This window comes from Balaenoptera acutorostrata, chromosome 20 (assembly GCF_949987535.1).
Source record: "Balaenoptera acutorostrata chromosome 20, mBalAcu1.1, whole genome shotgun sequence".
NCBI lineage: Eukaryota > Metazoa > Chordata > Mammalia > Artiodactyla > Balaenopteridae > Balaenoptera > Balaenoptera acutorostrata.
This window is the reverse complement of record NC_080083.1, coordinates 63,949,058-63,967,674: the sequence shown is the minus strand read 5'-3', so window position 1 is coordinate 63,967,674 and position 18,617 is coordinate 63,949,058. Positions and strand designations below refer to the sequence as shown.

Below are 18,617 nucleotides of genomic sequence, written 5' to 3'. Positions count from 1 at the left end.
ATAATATAAAATGTTAAATATCTGCAATAAAAAGAGAAAACGATACTGTTAAAACATGATAAGGGAAGTGGTGATGAAGAGGATTTCAGGGCACCCTCATGGGCTTGAGAGATTGAGGGCGCTTTGGCTACTTTTGCCCCAGCTATGTGCTACTTTTCTAGTTGGAGAAACAGAGAAGTGGACAGACTTCAGAGTTAAATAGAATTGGATTCAAATCCTGATTTTCTACTTAATTCCTGTATGACCCTGGGCAGAGAACTTAACACCTCTGAGCTTCATGTGGAAACATCTGGTAAATGGGGCTAGTACTATCTGTCATAGAGGGTTATCGTGAGAACTAGAGCTAAACCTTGCACAGTATCTGGTGCATAGTAGGCATTTAGTAGTAGCTGCTGATGTCATCATTAGCCGTCATTAGGATAATTTCTGATTTGCAAACAGAAAGAAAAAAGGAAGAGAGAAGCGTTTTTTGTTTTGTTTTGTTTTGTTTTTGTGTTTTTGTTTTTTTTAGTGAGGACCAAGACTAGGGTGCAGCCAAGGGACTGAAAAGCAGAGATGAAGACCCAAGTTATTGAGGCCACAGCGCTTAGAGATCTTGGCAAGAGAAGTTGTCCCAAGATGAATGATGTTTTGAGACTGGTAACTGGAAGAAATAAAGAGCCTCATTTCTGATATATCAGTTTGAAAATATAGTAAAATTTATATTTGATTCAGATATGGTAGCGGGAATTAATACAGACAGGGATGTTCTCCCATCTGGGACCAATACTATATACCCTCCCCCCTTTCTGTAATACTATATCCTTTTTCTTAGTGACCTTTTTGCAGTTTGATATCTTTGCCTATTTTCCTTTAAACAAGGTCTTACTTCTAAGTTGTTATGTTGTGGAAAATAATTGAATAAAATCAGGCATTTTCTTGAACTAATTTGGAAACATTAAAACAATTTCACATAGTGAAATTTGTTTTTGAAGGACATAGGAAAACAAATATTACAAGAGAACAATATAAAATCTACAAAATGTATTTTCTGATAAGATATTTTGAACATTGTAAAGAGAAAAACTTAAATCTAGGTTTAGGCAAGCTAGATGACATTAGATTGGCTTTTTTTTGTCATTACTTAAATTAGCTGACCTGTTGTGCTCATTTTTAGTTCTGTCTTTGATATTTTTACTACTCTTACAATTGATGTCGTTTTTCTTTTCATTGTTTTTTCCTTGTTGGTGAGGTTCAGGTACAGAAAAAGGCACTATATGAACTAAAGAAAAATTTTTTTGGATTAAAGATGTGCTTCTCACAAATTTGTGGCAAAGGACATTTACAAAAGAAGGAAGTTAGTGAGTTTTCCCCTTGCTTAGAACACAAACTGCGTTATACACTTTATACCTCAGTTTGAGTAATAAAAAATTTTTGCTTGACAAAACTGATCTGGAATTCTGCTTTGAATATCTGGAAGCTATATGTTGGAAATTAGTTCTTATATTTAAATTTGAAAACGATATTTATTACACATTACTTTTAGTCTAGCAATGTATGTTAAAATTAACATTAAAAGTTAGTACGTCTTAAAAATTATCTCTGGCTGTCAAAGTTGTTGGTAAATTAAGGACATGTTTATATATATAAATATATAATGTTTACTATTATGGGGTCAGAAAATTAATAGAAAAATTGATTTAAAAAATAGGGGCTTCCCTGGCAGTCCAGTGGTTAAGACTCCACGCTTCCAGTGCAGGGGGCGCGGGTTCGATCCCTGGTCGGGGAACTAAGATTCCATATGCTGCGTGGCGTGGCCAAAAAGAAAATAAAACAGAACAAACAAACAAAAAATAGTATATTTGTCAATAAAAGATAAATGTAACTGAGTAGAAGCATGTAAAAAGTGTGAGGTACTCCTATGTTGTTACTCTGCTGTTTTAACTTTTTATTAGCCTCATTAAGAGAACAGACAACATGGATAAGCTAAGAGATGTTCATCTTATGTCTGAGTAGCTCTTTTAGTGAAAGGAACGATGTTGAAATGGATAGCTGAAGTCATAGTTTGGGTTTCCTTTGGGATTTTGTTTTATTGTTGATTTGGGCTGTGAAGATTTGTAAAGCCACAGACCAAAATGTTTCCTAAGGAAGAGTGTTGTATCCAATTTTGGAATTAGGAATCATTTCATCTCATTCTCTTTAAGTCCTAGATAAATATACCTGTTTTTAATAAATCCTACATTTGACATGCATTTACTGCATGCCTCTTGTGTGTCAGCCTTTGTGCTGGGTATGTAGGACACTGCATGTTTTTCTCCTAACTTCTTATCCACGGTCCAGGGTTTGTTAAGGATAATTTTCAAGTCTGCTGTACTACATACTTCAAGATAAAACAAGCCAACCCTTTGGATGCTTTATTAGAATAGTAACTATGCGGCTGAAATGAGAGCATTTGCTATTCACAGTAGTCAGAAGGGTGAGGGAAGTTGGGAAGCGAATCTTGTGTCAGACTAGTTATTCCAACCTTGAATTCTATTTTTGATAGTAACAGTTCTTCCCATATGTTATCTTCAGGAAATTAGGTATGTTCTAATTATCTTTAACTTTTTCTTATGAATTTCTCTTAAAATACATGTGTAGCTTCTGCCTGTCATATCTCAGGGTAACAAATTCCGTAGGTTTATAATTTGTCAGGGTTTCAGATTTATTATTATAGGAGTTGGTTAATAAGTCAGTGTTAAACTCTCCCTAAGTGATTTTATGCATATTGATTCTAACCTGTTCACTTTTCATCTTCCCAGAATGTTTTTTTTATTTTATTTTAGCCTAGTTTAGACTGAGGAAGAGTGCTTTCTTACCACGGACGGACTGGCTCAGGCTGCCCTGAGCAGTGTTCACGTCTGGGTTGCGTGTTAGCTGGTGCATGTGCTGCACGGGGTGTGGGGGGGTGAGATGAGCCCCGGGACTAGCGTGTCCAGTGTCCCCCTGGGGGAGCCTCAGCCTCCTCCTTTGTTTAAAGAGGAGCTCTTGAGACCTAATGACCTTGAAGCACTCTAAGGAGGTGGGTAATTGAGCAGGTTTAATGAGAAGCTTTTTGCAGCTGAGAGGATGGGAGGCAGAAGTTTGTCTCCAGTTGAACGTGAGCAGGGAAAGAGAAGTGGCTTTTGCAGAAGGTACCCCGGTAGTCACTGGCCCCAGGCCGTCTTGGACGCCTGAGTGAATGGCCAAGGCCAGTGGGCTGCAGACGTTTTGATGCCGGCACACATGGATTTTCCCAAGATTCTTCTCTCTGCTCCCCTAGCTCTCCCCTCTCCTATATTGTATTTATAGTTATTAAAAAGATGGAATAAAATTTAACATTGTTTCGGAATTGTTTTGAAATTGTTGTGCTACCTGCTAAAGACATTCATGTTAAGAATTTCATAAAATCAGGGTGGGAATCATGGTACTAAATAGGTAAAATGAAATAAACAAATACTATTTCTCATGCCACTTTCCCCAAAAAGCCTGAGTACTTTTAGCCCAGAGTAGAATGATTTTCTGTAAAATTTGCTTTGTATATTAAATAGGTGATACAAAAAGCTTTTTTAAAGGAAAGCTGTACCATTTTAAGTTTGTTATTATCCCAGTTACTTAAATGGCAGTTAGGAATAGCTAGTGACTTTTTAAAGAATGTGAATATAATATTGATGTAGGTATAGTCTGAATCAGTTTCTTATTTAAAATAAAATTACGAAATATAATTTCCCTATGCCCAAAGAATAGACATCCTTTTATTACGTATTAAATAAATTCTTCAATAATGCACAGAGTTTAGTGTTTTTTTTTTAAAGAGCTGGTTATTTGGTCTCTGTACCATTAGTGTTTCTCCTTTTGACTTTTGAATTAAGGGAAGAAAATTATGTACATCCTTGCTATTTTGTTAATAGTATCTGATCTTTAGTGATGGTATAATCTGTTTTAGGAATGTTGGCGTTTGTATAATTTAAATATTTTTTATAGCTATGATCTAATAAAAGGATAGGAAGGGCCCAATTTTGGAGTGATTTAGGAAGAAAATGTGGTTAGTTTATGAAACTTCTCGTGAGGCTATTGCAAAAACAGACCATCATTATCTCATCCAGAGGATTTTAAAAATGCAAAATTTTAATAAGAAGACCATCTTTATGTATTGATGGTTATAGTTGTGTTTATATTGCCATTTGATGAATAATAAAACTGGCATGTAAAAATGCCTTTTCAAGGAACAAAGATGAGAAATTAAGACTTTTACATTTTAATCTTCATTGTGATACTAGGATAAACTATTTTCTAATACTGAGAAATTTCTCTTGGTGGATGAGTATACTTATATGTTTATAATTTATATATAACATTTAAATATAGCAAAATCTGTCACTAAGCAAGACAAGACAATTATACAATCTGCTCTCATTTCAAAGATAGCACAGGATAACTTGTCTTTGCACCTTGGAGACTGATCTCTGTTTAAACTTTTTATTATTTCTTCCTAAAATTTTAACTTGAGTTGTAAAACCATCTTTCCAATTAGGTTATATTAAAACTGGATCTTGGCCTAATGAGTTAGTTAAGCAACTTTTTTTCCCCCTTTTGGTCAAGTTTCACACTTATAGGTGTATGTGTGTCCCACCCAATAGGAAACTGAAATGCTCTGTGGATAGAGAGAGGCTACCCAGTGCTCGGGGTTTATGGTACGGTGTACGTCAGCCGGTGCTGGTTTTGTGCTGCATTTTTTTCCCAGAGCTGTGAGAACTTGATCAGTCATTCATTTTGACATGGTGCCCTACTTACCATGCAGTTTAACTGAGGCTAAACTGGATTTTTCTGAAATGGCATTTGAATAGTACATTTTATCACTTTTAATGTGGAATTTAATGTGGGAAAAAAACACGGAAGGTTTTTGTTTCTCTAATAGGAAGAGAAAAGTGATTATCACCTGATGAGATTTTGTCTTATGAGAAATTTACCATACTTTCTTCCTGCAGATCAGATTTCTCTTGACTAAAGAGTTAAGTTCTAAATGTTAATCTGTATTTTTAAAATGTTAATAACTATTTCTGGTATGTCCTAGCCTGAGGTACAAAAAAATATTTTTTACATGAATTCCTATTTATGTTATTTTGTTAACCTAGACAAAAAAATATTTCTGATATGGGGAAAACACTCTGTCAAATGGGGTTTTATATTGTTTCATTTTTAAGAACTTTAGCATACAAAATTCTCTTACCAAAATGCACAGTGTATTATTTGAGAATTTTAATGTTGTGTTCCTTTATAAATGTGTTTTTTGTTTCCATTTAGATCTTGAGTACCTGATGCATGCAAAACAACAGCTAGTAACCACGGCTAAGCGTTGGGATTCTTCTTCTAAGACTATTGTAGATTTTGAACCTAATGAAACTACTGATTTGGAGAAGAGCCTTCTTATCAGATACCAAATTCCTCTCTCTGCTGACCAGCTATTTACCCAGTCCGTTTTAGACAAATCATTGACCAAGACCAACTATCAGTCACGGCTGCATGACCTTCTTTATATTGAGGAGATAGCCCAGTATAAGGAAGTCAGCAAGTAAGTTACTTTAGAAACATTTTTCTTTTCTTTCTTTCTTTTTTAAAATCTCCCCTTTGGATAGTATTTTTCATGTTTAAAATACAGAGGGGGTGCCTAAGCGCAGCCCGGTAGTGAAATGGCTGTTATTCAGTAGCTGTCATCCAGTATTGGTATATGAGCTTAAGGGAAGAACTGTGCTCATCTTGGCATCCCTAGTGTATAGTGCCTTGCTCACCTCCACAAGCCTTGCTGCCGTGCGCTGGGAGTATAAACGCATGGTCCCTGCTCTTCCGGAGGTCTCTGTCAGTGGGAGAGCAAACACTCTGTGATTATTTGTCCAATAAATGTACAAAAACTGAAAGAGGCCACATATTTTGAAAAGTAATCATGAAAGTAGTATTGAGGGAATTCATACTGGTTTCTTACATTTTAATTATAAGGATCGGACTATACAGGAACACCTCAGAGATAGCGTGGGTTCGGTTCCAGACCACCACAATAAAGCAGATATTGCAGTAAAGCAAGTCACATGAATTTGTTGATTTCCCAGTACATATAAGAGTTAGGCTTACACTATTCTGTAGGCTATTAAGTGAAATAGCAGGATATCTAAAAAAAAGAAAAAGGTACATACCTTAATTAAAAAATACTTTATTGCTAAAACATGCCAACCATCATCTGGCCTTCAGCAAGTCATAATCTTTTTGCTGGTGGAGGGTCTTGCCTCAGTGTTGCTGGCTGCTGACTGATCAGGGTGGTTCGTGGTTGCTGAAGGTTGGAGTGGCAGTCTTATTTTAATTTCTTAAAATTGCTGCATCGAATGACTCTTCATGAACAGTTTCTCTGTAGCAGCAACGCTGTTTGATAGCATTTTATCCACAGTTAGAATTTCTTCCAAATTGGAGTCAATCCTCTCAGACCCTGCCACTGCTTTATCAACTAAGTGTGTGTCATGTTCTAAATCCTTTGTTGTCATTTCAACAGTCCTCACAGCCTCTTCACCAGGAGTAGGTTCCACCTCAAGAAACCACTCTCTTTGCTCATCCATAAGAAGCAGCTCCTCATCTGTTAACTTTTTATCACGAGATTGCAGTACTTCAGTCCCATCTTCAGGCTCCACTTCTAATTCTCGTTCTCCTGCTGTTTCCACCACATCTGTAGTTTCTTCCTCCACTGAAGTCTTGAACCCCTCAAAGTCATCCATGAGGGTTGGAATCAGCTTCTTTTATTAAACTATGGTTAATGTTGATATTCTGCCCTCTTCCCATGAATTACAAATGTTTTTAATGGCGTCTAGAATGGCAGATCCTTTCTAGAAGGTGTTCAATTGACTTTGCCCAGATCCATCAGAGGAATCACTGTCTATAGCAGCCATAGCCTTATGAAATATATTTCTTAAATAATAAGACTTGCTAGTCGAAATTACTCCTTGATCCATGGGCTTTAGAATGGATGTTGTGTTATCAGGCATGAAAACAACATTAATCTTGTTGTTCCTCTCCACCAGAGCTCTTGGGTAACCAGGTGCATTGTCAGTGAGCAGTAATATTTTGAAAGGAATCTTTTTTCTGAGCAGTAGGTCTCAACAGGGGACTTAAAATGTTCAGTGAACCACGTTGTAAACAGATGTGCTGTCATCCAGGCTTTGTTGTTCCATTTATAGGGCACAGGCGGAGTAGATTTAACATATTTCTTAAGGGCCCTAGGATTTTTGGAATCGTAAGTGAACGTTGGCTTCAACTTAAAGTCACCAGATGCATTAGCCCATAATGAGAGTCAGCCTGTCCTTTGAAGCTTTGAAGCCAGGCATTGACTTCTCCTCTCTAAAGTCCTAGGTAGAGTCTTCTTCCAACAGAAGGCTGTTTCATCTACATTGAGAATCTGCTGTTTAGTGTAGCCACCTTCATTAAGGATCTTAGCTAGGTCTCGTGGATAACTTGTTAAAGCTTTTTGCATCAGCATTTGCTGCTTCACCTTGCACTTCTACTTACATTATGGGGATGGCTTCTTTTTTAAACCTCGCGAACCAACCTCTGCTAGCTTCAAGCTTTTCTTCTGCAGCTTCTTCACCTCTCTCAACCTTCATAGAATTAAAGAGAGTTGGGGCTTGTTCTGGATTAGGTTTTGGTTTAAGGGAATGTTGTGGCTGGTTTGATCTATCCAAACCACTAAAACTTTCTCCGTATCAGCCATAAAGCTGTTTTTCTTTCTTACTATTTGTGTGTTCATTGAAGTACAACTTTTAATTTCCTTCAAGAACTTTTCCTTCACATTCACAACTCGGCTAACTGGTACAAGAGGCCTAGCTTTTGGCCTGCCTCAGCTTTTGACATGCCTTCCTCACTAAGCTTGATCATTTCTGGCTTTTGATTTAACGTGAGAGACATGTGACTCACTCTTTCACTTGAACACTTAGAGGTCATTATAGGGTTATTAATTGGCCTAATTTCATTACTGTTGTGTCTCAGGGAATAGGGGACCTGAGGAGAGGGAGAGAGATGGGGGAACAGCCAGTTGGTGGAGCAATCAGAACACACACAGTTGTTTGCTGTCTTGCACGGTTGCGTTTTGTGGCATCACAAAACAGTTAAAATAGTAACATAAAAGATCACCATAACACATATAATAGTAATGGAAAAGTTTGAAATATTGTGAGAACTACCAAAATGTGACACAGAGACATGAAGTGAACAAATGTTGTTGGAAAAATGGCACCTATAGCCTTGCTTGACTTAGGGTTGCCATAAACCTTCAATTCGTAAAAAACACAGTATCTGCAAAGGACAGTGAAGTGCGATAAAACAAGGTAGACCTGTACTTTCACACGGTCACCTTAGAATTCTCTTTTTGAAAATGGATTGAATGAAACCTCTCAAGATTAGAAAAAATGTATTTTGGCTTGAGGCTGAATTTGATAATCAGGTTTATCTTTTTTTAAATTTTTTAAAGAAAGATGATTTTTTTTCAAAACAGTCCAGATATTAAGAGTTCTTTTTATGTTAAGTTTTAGTATGAGATGTGTGGAGATGGTAAGAATAATACTGCATTTCATTTAAGTGTTAGAATATGCTTCTGAGTTCTTCCAAGATTTTTTTTCAACTTCTCTTGTCCTCAGCTACATGCTGTTGTGCATTCAATAATGATTCCACCTTGAAGTGAAATCGATTTCATTCTCAGATATACATTTCCAAAAGAAATTGGCCCTGGCTGAAGCCGTCATGTGCATGTGCATCAGAGTGTGTCGTTTGGCCTGCAGGACTGGGGCATTGTGGCCGCCCAGCAGTGAAGCTGGCAGGACAAGCCCGATGTGCAGATGCTCATTTCATCGTTGCAGCAGCTGAGGCCTCTGTCGATTCAGCCTTGGTTCTGTGGCTCTGCCTCAGTAGACCCAGCTGTTTTTTGGCTTATTACCTTGGTTGACTTTTGTTGTCATTCATTTAGTCAGAAATTGCATGAAGGGAAAGTCACTATATATAGCTTTGAAGTGTTTTTAAAGTTACACTCAAGAGGTATAACTATTTCTAACATCGATGGAGCCATATTTCTTTTAGCTAGAAGTATGGTTTTAAATCGGTTGAAAACTTTCATGGGCTACTATTCTGCCATTTCCAAAAATGTTAGGAATCCTCTAAGCTTTCAAGTTGATTTTAAAATGTGACATGGAACCATGGAAAGATGGTTTTTCTTCTTTTTAAGACATATCTTTGTTAATTATAGGATATATTTTGTATTTTAGGTATTTCTGAGTTACTAAATCTCAAAAATGCATATTGTTTTAATACTTAAGAAAGCTTACTAATGTCTTTTTAGTTTCAGCCTGTTAATCTTTTAGAAAAATTAAATATTAGTAGCTGTAACTTTGAGAAGGTCTCTAATGTCTGCATCTTGAACATATGGTGACTCTTCTGTGGGAAAAGCTGTATTTCTTAGTTCTAGAGTCTCTGCCTCAACAGTTTTGTTGCAAGGCACAACTCAATGTCATAAAAGAATTCTCTTATTGCTTTAAAACTGTGAGATTAATTTTTCATGCCTGCTAAATTGTGATCAAGTGTTTTGGGATGGTAGATTCTAAAATAGATGTAACAGTAAAACTTTAATATATTACCCAAGTTAGTTGAGAAAACATTATAGGATTACAAGAAATTGTTAGGGAATAATATGAAGTAGTTGAAATGGGAATATGGTGCCTGGAAAAAAAATCAGATTATGACAAACGTAAAATTAATTCAATGAACAGAATTTATTGAGTATTCAAAGTGTTAGTTTCTAGGCTGGTCATTGCTGATTCTGAGGTAAACAAGTTACGTTTCCTCATTTCGCCAGAGCTTGAATGATATATCAAAGTCAGCTTTCTGGACCAGGTGGCATTTAAGCTGAATTTTGAAAAACAGGTAATTGTCAGGTGAAGAAATAGGACAAAGGTATTTAGTTTGAAGACACAGGATAGGAGAATAAGAACATAGAGTTGTGGGGGAGGCTGCAAGTCGGTCATCGTAATTTTTTTTTAAAATTATTTATTTATTTATTTATTTATGGCTGTGTCGGGTCTTCGTTTCTGTGCGAGGGCTTTTCTCTAGTTGCGGCAAGCGGGGGCCACTCTTCATCGCGGTGCGGGGGCCACTCACTATCACGGCCTCTCCTGTTGCGGAGCACAGGCTCCAGACGCGCAGGCTCAGTAATTGTGGCTCATGGGCCCAGCTGCTCCGCGGCATGTGGGATCTTCCCAGACCACGGCTCAAACCCGTGTCCCCTGCATTGGCAGCCAGACTCTCAACCACTGCGCCACCAGGGAAGCCCTGTCATCGTAATTTTAATGGAAGGGGGGACATGTGTGGTGGGGTGGTGAGATAGAAAGCTGTTTACACTTTACCCTCGGAGCCGCCTATCATCAGACTCGCATTTTACAGAGACCCTCTAGTGGTGGCTTGGAGAATAGATCTGAAGCAAGACATCATGGTAGGAGTTTGTTAAAGTAATTCAAGTTAGAAATGTTGAGATGCAGATAATTTAGGAAGAAGAGGAACTAACAGGGCTTGGTGGTTGTATGATGGGGAATGAAGGTTGGTGAGAGAGACAAGGTCAAGGATAACTTGGTTTCTGGCTGGGGCAACTAGGTGGATAGTGCCATTGCCTGAGCTGTCTAATACACGGGAGGATTGGTTTGGGGTGGTACGTGGGGAAGTCAGATGGTGATTCTCTTTTGCTTTTACTGAGTTTGCAGAGCATGTAATCCAATGTGCGTATTTGGCAGTTAGGTTTACAGCCCAGAGCCGAGAGATCTAGGAGAGGGCGTCCTCGTCTTGGGAGAGCCGACAGGGTAAGAAGAGGGCGGGTGGATGCTTAGAAGCTGGGTGGCGCTTGGATGGAAGACGGAGGAACAGCCTGAGAAGTAGGAAGAGAACCAGGAGAGTGTGACTGCAGAAGCCAGTGGAAGAGGGAGTTTAAAGGAAACGGAAAGTGGTTGCAAAGTAATAATAATTTTTTAAAAAGATCAGAAAGCTGGACATCAACTTTAGCAACAAAGAGGTCATTTGTGAATTGAGAATGGACTGTAAGGAATCCCTGTTCTCTGAGAAAGCTTTTAATGACCACACATCTCAGTTACGTGGATGGTAAAAGCAAGGTAGAAGTTTAAGTGCATTTGAAAAAACATGAGAAACCCAGGGGTTCCTGTTCTTCTGCAAAGCATATATTTTATTTTTTTTTAAAAAGGAAGGTGAACATAGATTATATGTAAACTGGGGAGGGTAGTATACTTTTGTTTCATTTTATGACTTATTTTTATATGAATCCTTAGTGCACATTCTGGTCTTCAAAGAATCAAACATAACTAGATAACATACAATCTGTGTTTCTTTAAATTATATTGTACTTTTCTAGTTTGGATCTAGTGAAATATGGATAGAGAATGAGAGAAATATAACATGATTTTTAAAAATTCCACATATATACATATATATATATATATGAATGATACACAGAGCAAGTACTCCTAGAATTCATTTGATCCTCATAGAAAGCCACGTTATTAAATACTAAATTTATATTTATAATAAAGTATATTTTTACATATCCTTTTGGAGCCTTAAGTATTCTATTTTAAGTGTTTTTTTAAAATTTATTTAATTTATTTATTTTGGGCTGCGTTGGGTCTTCGTTGCTGTGCGTGGGCTTTCTCTAGTTGCGGCGAGCAGGGGCCACTCCTCGTTGTGGTGCGTGGGCTTCTCAACTGCGGTGGCTTCTCATGTTGCGGAGCACGGGCTGTAGGCGCACGGGCTTCAGTAGTTGTGGCGCACGGGCTTAGTTGCTCCACGGCATGTGGGATCTTCCCGGACCAGGGCTGGAACCCGTGTCCCCTACATTGGCAGGCGGATTCTTAACCACTGCGCCACCAGGGAAGCCCTGAAGTGTACTTTAAAATAACTAATGGAGCTTATAAACGCTATGACTTGTTATGTGCATAAATAGCTGTTGAGATGTGTTATTTTCCTTGAGTGTTTTCTTATTTCTATTAAAATATTTCTCTAGTCTTACAGTTTTCTAACTTTAAAGTGTATAAATGGAAACTCAAAATTTTAATATAATGTTTTAATTAGAATTGGTTTCCTAATATTGTAAGCAGTACAAATGTTTGTGTTACAGAAGTGTATAATGTTTTAGAAAAGGGTTTTTTTTTTCTTTTTCTTTAAGAATTTATAAGACAATCTTGACATCACGTATCCAAAAGAAGATCTGAAAAGAAAATTCAGTAGTACCATTAAAAAGTAGCCTTTTCCACAAAAGGGTGTATAGATTATAGAACAATTAAATTTTTTCATTCAAATTTTTTAAACCTTATTAAGAAAAAGGAGAGAGTGTTCCCATTGTTACCACTTTGTCTTCTCTCTCACAGCACCATTTCAGAATGGCAAAGGAGAAGAGCTATTAATTAATTTAAATCTTTCTTTCACTTCATCTTTCTTGACTGTGTGAATTAATCTTGATTCTCTGTGCTTCTTGCACACACATGTTCTCTTTCATGCTCACATGTGCTCATGGAAGTGGGAGTGAGTACACCAGCCATTGTCTAATAAGATAGCCTTTAACTTTTCTTTCCATAAGTTGGGCATGAGACCTGCCTTGATGTAGCCATGAATAAAAATGTATTCTGGATGTTATTCGCCAACGGTATTGGAAGAGAAATTTTATGGTTAGAATCTTGGTAAGATCTGCTTGGAAAGCAGCAGTTTAATAAAAGTCTGTTGTAGTTTCAATACAGGGCATTTCCTTCTGGCTTTAGGTGATTTTAAAGTCTTGACTGTCCTAATGGTATATTCAAACAGACTTTCATATTAACTAATACATGATATTTCATTTTATTAAAAAATCATACTTAGCTTCATTTTAAATGCTCAAACCTAAAAATATGTGTATTCTTCAACACAACTAAGCATGCATTTTTATAAACTTGGAGAGTTTATTCACTTAAAGTTTTGTTGTTTCCAGCTTGGATTAAAGACAGTATATCATTTGTAGCTCAGTGGAGTGGAATTGATAATGAACCTTTAATTTTTCTATGTTTATATTTGATTTGTTTTGTTTTACTCTCTTATTTAGTTTTAATGTTTTTGATGTGAAATATTCAAACTCATTTTCTACTTCTGACTTAGGTTCAACCTTAAAGTGCAATTGCAGATTCTAGCAAGCTTCATGCTCACTGGAGTTTCTGGAGGTGCAAAGTATGCTCAGAATGGACAACTTTTTGGCCGTTTTAAGCTTACTGAAACACTTTCTGAAGATACTTTGGCTGGACGGCTGGTGATGACCAAAGTCAATGCTGTTTATTTATTACCAGTCCCTAAAGAGAAGTTAGTACAGACCCAGGGAACCAAAGAGAAGGTTTATGAAGCTACTATTGAAGAAAAAACAAAAGAATATATATTTTTAAGGATATCCAGGGAATGCTGTGAAGAACTTAATCTTCGGCCTGATTATGACACACAGGTATGTTTTGAGGTGCGACAGCTTCGCTGCAGCTGTCTGTAGTTGCCCTGTCAGCAGACCCTCTTCTTCTGGTTTGGCTTCCCTCCGTCTGCCACAACTAGAAGTGCAGTTGACTTTGAAGTATTGATTCTGGTGGGTGGAGAATTGGACCTTTGATAACTTTCCGAGAAAATCGATTCTCTTTAAGTAAAATCTAAAATGTTCCAGTTTTATACGAGGTCAAGCTTTCTGATTTCTGTTTTAAATCGGCAATGGAAGAACAGATTAAAATAAACTAAGCTAGATCCTGGGGCAGTTCTTATCTGAAGTTGTATCTGCTGCTGTTCTTTTTGTCTTTATGGATTTTTAGGTAACTGTGCTCAGTCTGCCATATTTAACTGGAAAGCTACTCTTTTCTTCCTTTTAAATATAGCATTTGGTGAATACTATCCATTCATAGTAAATCAGTACAGTGTCATAGGCCTGGTTTTAACCCTTGAGAGATGATATTTCACAGATGTTCTACTAATTTTATCAAATATATTCTTCATAGGAATGGTGGAATCAGATAATCTTTATTTAGAGATTAAGTAATTTACAAGTGCCTCAGTTTCTTTAGATGAAAAATGAGGTTAATAATAGTATACACGTCATTGGTGCTATTAAATGGGATAATCTATGTAAAGTGCATACTACAGCTCCTGGCACTGAATAAGCAAAGCAAATATTAGGCATAATAATTATTATTACACTATGATTACACTTTAAAGGCATCTCTAAACTTGGCCCCTGAAAAAGGGTATCTCCACAGAGCATTCTAGGAAGCTGAAAAGCGCTGATGTCTGCTTTAATGCTTTAAAAAAAATTTTTTTTTATTTTGTCTTTCAGGTTGAACTTCAGTTTCAGTTAAATCGATTACCCCTCTGTGAAATGCATTATGCGCTAGACAGGATCAAGGACAATGGGGTTTTGTTTCCAGACATCACTATGACTCCAACCATACCTTGGAGTCCCAACAGGTACAAAAAAGAGATATCTCATTCCAGAAGTTATATAAATTTTAAATTTAATATCTGTATCAAATAACTCAAATATGTTTATAGGAAAGTTTCCATATATTCTTCAAGAGACATGTTATTAGTTGAGAAAAGAGAGTACAAGAACCCTTAGAATGAAGCATTTGAAGTTCATCATCGATTTTCTTCACTTTTCCTCAGAGTCTAAATGAGTTCTATTGCTTTTCTCAACAGCCTTAATTTGATAGAATGCCAAGCAATTTAGGAATATTCCTGAGTAAAAGCTGAATAGGGAAACTAGGGCCTTTCTAAAGTGGTTCACATAGTTAATTTAAAATAATTTTTGAATAGGGAAGACATTTTTGTAATTTAGGAAAATGGAGGAAGTATCATGGAAGATGCTATAAAGTTAATTGTTATGTAAATATTTTTCTGCTTAATTCTCTTTACACATCTTTACATGTGGTTAAATATGATACCTCTATTTTGTTTCCAGACTAACTGTAGTGACAGCTCTATGACTGCATCTTTTTTATTCTTTTACTGGATTTTATCCTCTTGGCCCCTGCCCATGCCCAGCTCGCTCCACCTTTTTTTTTTTTTTTTTTTTTTTAAATCTCAGTGGCTCCACAAAATAGTTTATTTTTTAATCACTTGTGTCAATCTAGTCATGGTAGGGTGGCCCTGCTCCATCTCTGATGGAGGCCCTGGTATCTTTACTGAGTGGTTTCCAAGGTCACCCTGGGTGCTGACATGAGCTGGCAGACAGGAGAAGCAGGAGCACGGAGGACCATGTGGGAAATTTTTATGGGCCAGGCCTAGAAGTGACTTATATCATTTTCCCTCACACTTCATTTCTTCTGGTCCTAAAAACAGAACAAAGCAAAATATGCCTTATAATACAAAATCCAAATCATTTCTCCCTTGTTTTCACTTTCCTCATTCTTCTTTTTATTGCCAAAATTCTTGAGCAAGGATAGTCAACCTAATTGTGGTATTCTTATCTACTCATCCTGTAATCTGTTTTCTACTTCCTCACTCTCCTGAAAGTAATCAGTGATCCACCAATTGTAAAAATCCAGTGACATCTCATATTTGTAGCTCTCATTTGATTCAGCTTCTCTGCACCCTTCCCTTCTCTCCATCCCTACAGCCAGTGCCTAATTGAGAGATTCAGCTTCTCTGCACCCTTCCCTTCTCTCCATCCCTACAGCCAGTGCATAACTGAGAGCTGGGCTATTTCAGTAGCCTTCTACTCGTCAGTCCTGCTGTCTGTGTCTCTGTTCTGTGGTCCAGCCCACATGCTTCTTCCAGAGTTAGTTTGCTAAAATAATCATTTCATTTCACTGCTTATAAACCTCTGAAGGGCTTCTCCTTGATACGCAGATAAAGTCTGAACGTCCTAATACAAAACTCATATTATGTGGTCTCATTGACAATGCTTCTCAACAGTATCTTTTCAGATTTCTTTTACTTTTTTCTTCTTACTCTCCCTTTCTTCCTCTAAATCCTCATGTTCTAGCCATATAGAATTACCTTGACATTTGTTTAATTTGCCCTGAACTTATTTGCCTCCTTATCTTTTTTAAAATTCTTTAAAATTAAAAAAAATTGTGGTAAAATCTACGTAACGTAAAATTTACCATCTTAACCATTTTTAAGTGTGCAGTTCAAGTGTATTCACACTTGAAGTGTGCTAAGTGTATTCACATTGTTGTATTCACACTTCAGGTGTGCTAAGTGTATTCACATTGTTGTGTAGTTTATCTCCAGAACCTTTTCATGTTGTAAAACTGAAACTTTATACTCATTAAACGCTGCATTTCCCCCTCCCCCAGGCCTGTGTTCTATCTGTGGTTTTTTTCTCCCTGAAATAATCTTTGCCCAATATTGATCTATTGGAGGATCTACCTGTCCTTTAAAATTTAGTCCCGCTCAAGGGCTCTCTCCTTCTAGTAAATGAATCTGCTCTTCCATTTCATTATTTCAACAAATATTTATTGATGCCTAGTATGTGCTAGATTCAGTCAGTTTTGTACTTTCAAGCATAATTTCTCTAAAATTAATTTTTCTCAGTTGTGTACATTTCTGCTGTTCTCATTAGACTCTGAGCTTTTTAGAAGAGACCACATCTTATTTGTCTTTGAATCTCCAACACAACCTTGCACATTATTAATATATGACACATTTAAGTTAATAAGAATATGTTTAAAGAAGAAAATTAGGGTTTCAAATGTGAGGCCATACCAGTAAACTTATAGGCATTGACTTGGTATGTTCACTTCTGAAAAATATATTGTGGATAGCAGTATATTCAAATACCACTGATTGGAGGTGTTAACTGCAAAAGTAAGGAAATGTCAAGTAGCAGAAAACTTTCAAGCAGGAAGAGATTTCATACCACTATAATTTAAGTAGTAATTAAAATGTATCTAGGTCTAGGAACGCTGAGAAGCTATTAGCCATTTAAAATCTTTTCTGGAATAAGGTGGAATATAGAAAGATAAATGAAATTGAGAAATTATTCTTGAGCATGTAGTCTATAAATTAATTACAACAATGTGTCAGACTAGGAAAAAAAAAAGAACTTAGAATTAATTTGGTTCAGGGAATAAAATAACTCTCATTTTATTCAGAGTAAACTTGAAAAGACTTTGTTGTTTTAATTGTGAAAATCAGAGATGACTTTTACCAGCATGTTTATTATAAATCTTCTTCCCTTTATTAAGCAGGTAGTATAATAAATAGAGACAATTTGTTTTACTTATTGGCTTTCTATAAATGTTCATCATTCATGACCAGGAACTATAGAGATGACTCACATTGGTAAAGTTTCTGATCTACTCTGAAGCATTTATTTGCACTGAAACAATTGACAAGTAGAATGGTCTATATAAATAAAGAGATATCGACATATTTTGGAATTATACCTGTAAATCTGTCACTAATCTCTTAGATTTATACTTATGTATATAATCTAATATCGATCTCATTCATAAGTTCATTAAAGTCCCCAAATTTGTGAGATTAGAGGGTATTCTAAAAACATTTTTTGTTTTTCAAAAGTGTGTGCTGGTCAAGTAATATCTTATTTTTCTGAAATCCTCAGAAAATATTATAGTAGTAGAAGTCAAAGTTAATTTTGCACTTATTGCTCAGTTATTTTTCTTAACAGCTTACGTGCATTATCTTATTTGATCCTTTAAAATATCTATCTGATGCAAGTATCATTATCTCCATGTACAGATAAAGGAACCATTGGGGTCAGGTATCGTAGAATCATAGTGGTCAGGTATAGATGCAAGCGACAGTTTGTTGGATTGACTGTGGCTTAAACAAGTAGAAGTCGAGGCCCAGAGCTGGGTGGTCGAGGGCTGGTATGGGGGCTCAGCAGTACCTGTGCAGACCTAGTCTCCCTTTTCTCTCTACTTAGAGAGCATATTAGTTTTCTGCGTGATGCCTGTTGTTGCCTCATGATTATAAGATGGCTTCTGCGGTTTTATTTATCGTGAGCTTTTTCCAGCAAGGTGAAGGAGGAAGGCAAAGGAGCAGGAAGGCTTTCTTCTAGAGAGGCTTTGTTTTGTCTTATTGGGTATAGAAGCTCTTCTGAGGGACTTTTACGTCTCGTTGACCAGAGTTGGGTCTCCAGCCACAGAGGCTGGAAAGGGAGTCTATAGCTGTCTGGGCTCAGTAGTAGAGGAGGAAGAGACGGGCACCGCGGGTGGTTTGGGGGTAACCATTCCACAGTGTCTGCCACGTGTATTAGCTCTGGACTTAGCACTTACCTAAAGCAGTTTCCTTGTTTATAGGAGGTGGAGCATTGCTAGGTAGTGGCAGAATTATGAGTAAAGAAACGGGTTAATGCTGAGGGGTTCTTTGGAGTTTTAGTGAGTGGCTTCCAGGAAATCTAGTGCCACTGGTCAGAGTCCTTTTGTTTTTTACTTAAAAAAAGTTAAATTTCAGAAAAATAAATAATGACATGTTTATATGCTTAAAATTTGTTTTTAAAATTTGTTTTCTAAGGTTTTACATTAGGAGAATTTTGTTTGTTTGAAGTTATCTATCATAATATATAGCATTAGCTATAA

At 36.8% G+C, this 18,617-nt stretch overlaps 1 protein-coding gene across 7 annotated transcripts in view; it reads left to right on the top strand.

Annotated features, from left to right (window-relative positions):
• Nucleotides 1-18,617, top strand: part of HELZ (helicase with zinc finger) — a 163,608-nt gene that overhangs the window by 50,553 nt on the left and 94,438 nt on the right. For all 7 annotated transcript variants that reach the window (XM_028167337.2, XM_007185541.2, XM_057535773.1 and 4 more), the window contains 3 exons: nucleotides 5,302-5,569; nucleotides 13,201-13,534; nucleotides 14,402-14,532. In XM_028167337.2, coding sequence (XP_028023138.2) covers nucleotides 5,302-5,569; nucleotides 13,201-13,534; nucleotides 14,402-14,532 — 733 coding nt within the window. The remainder of the gene's footprint in view (nucleotides 1-5,301; nucleotides 5,570-13,200; nucleotides 13,535-14,401; nucleotides 14,533-18,617) is intronic.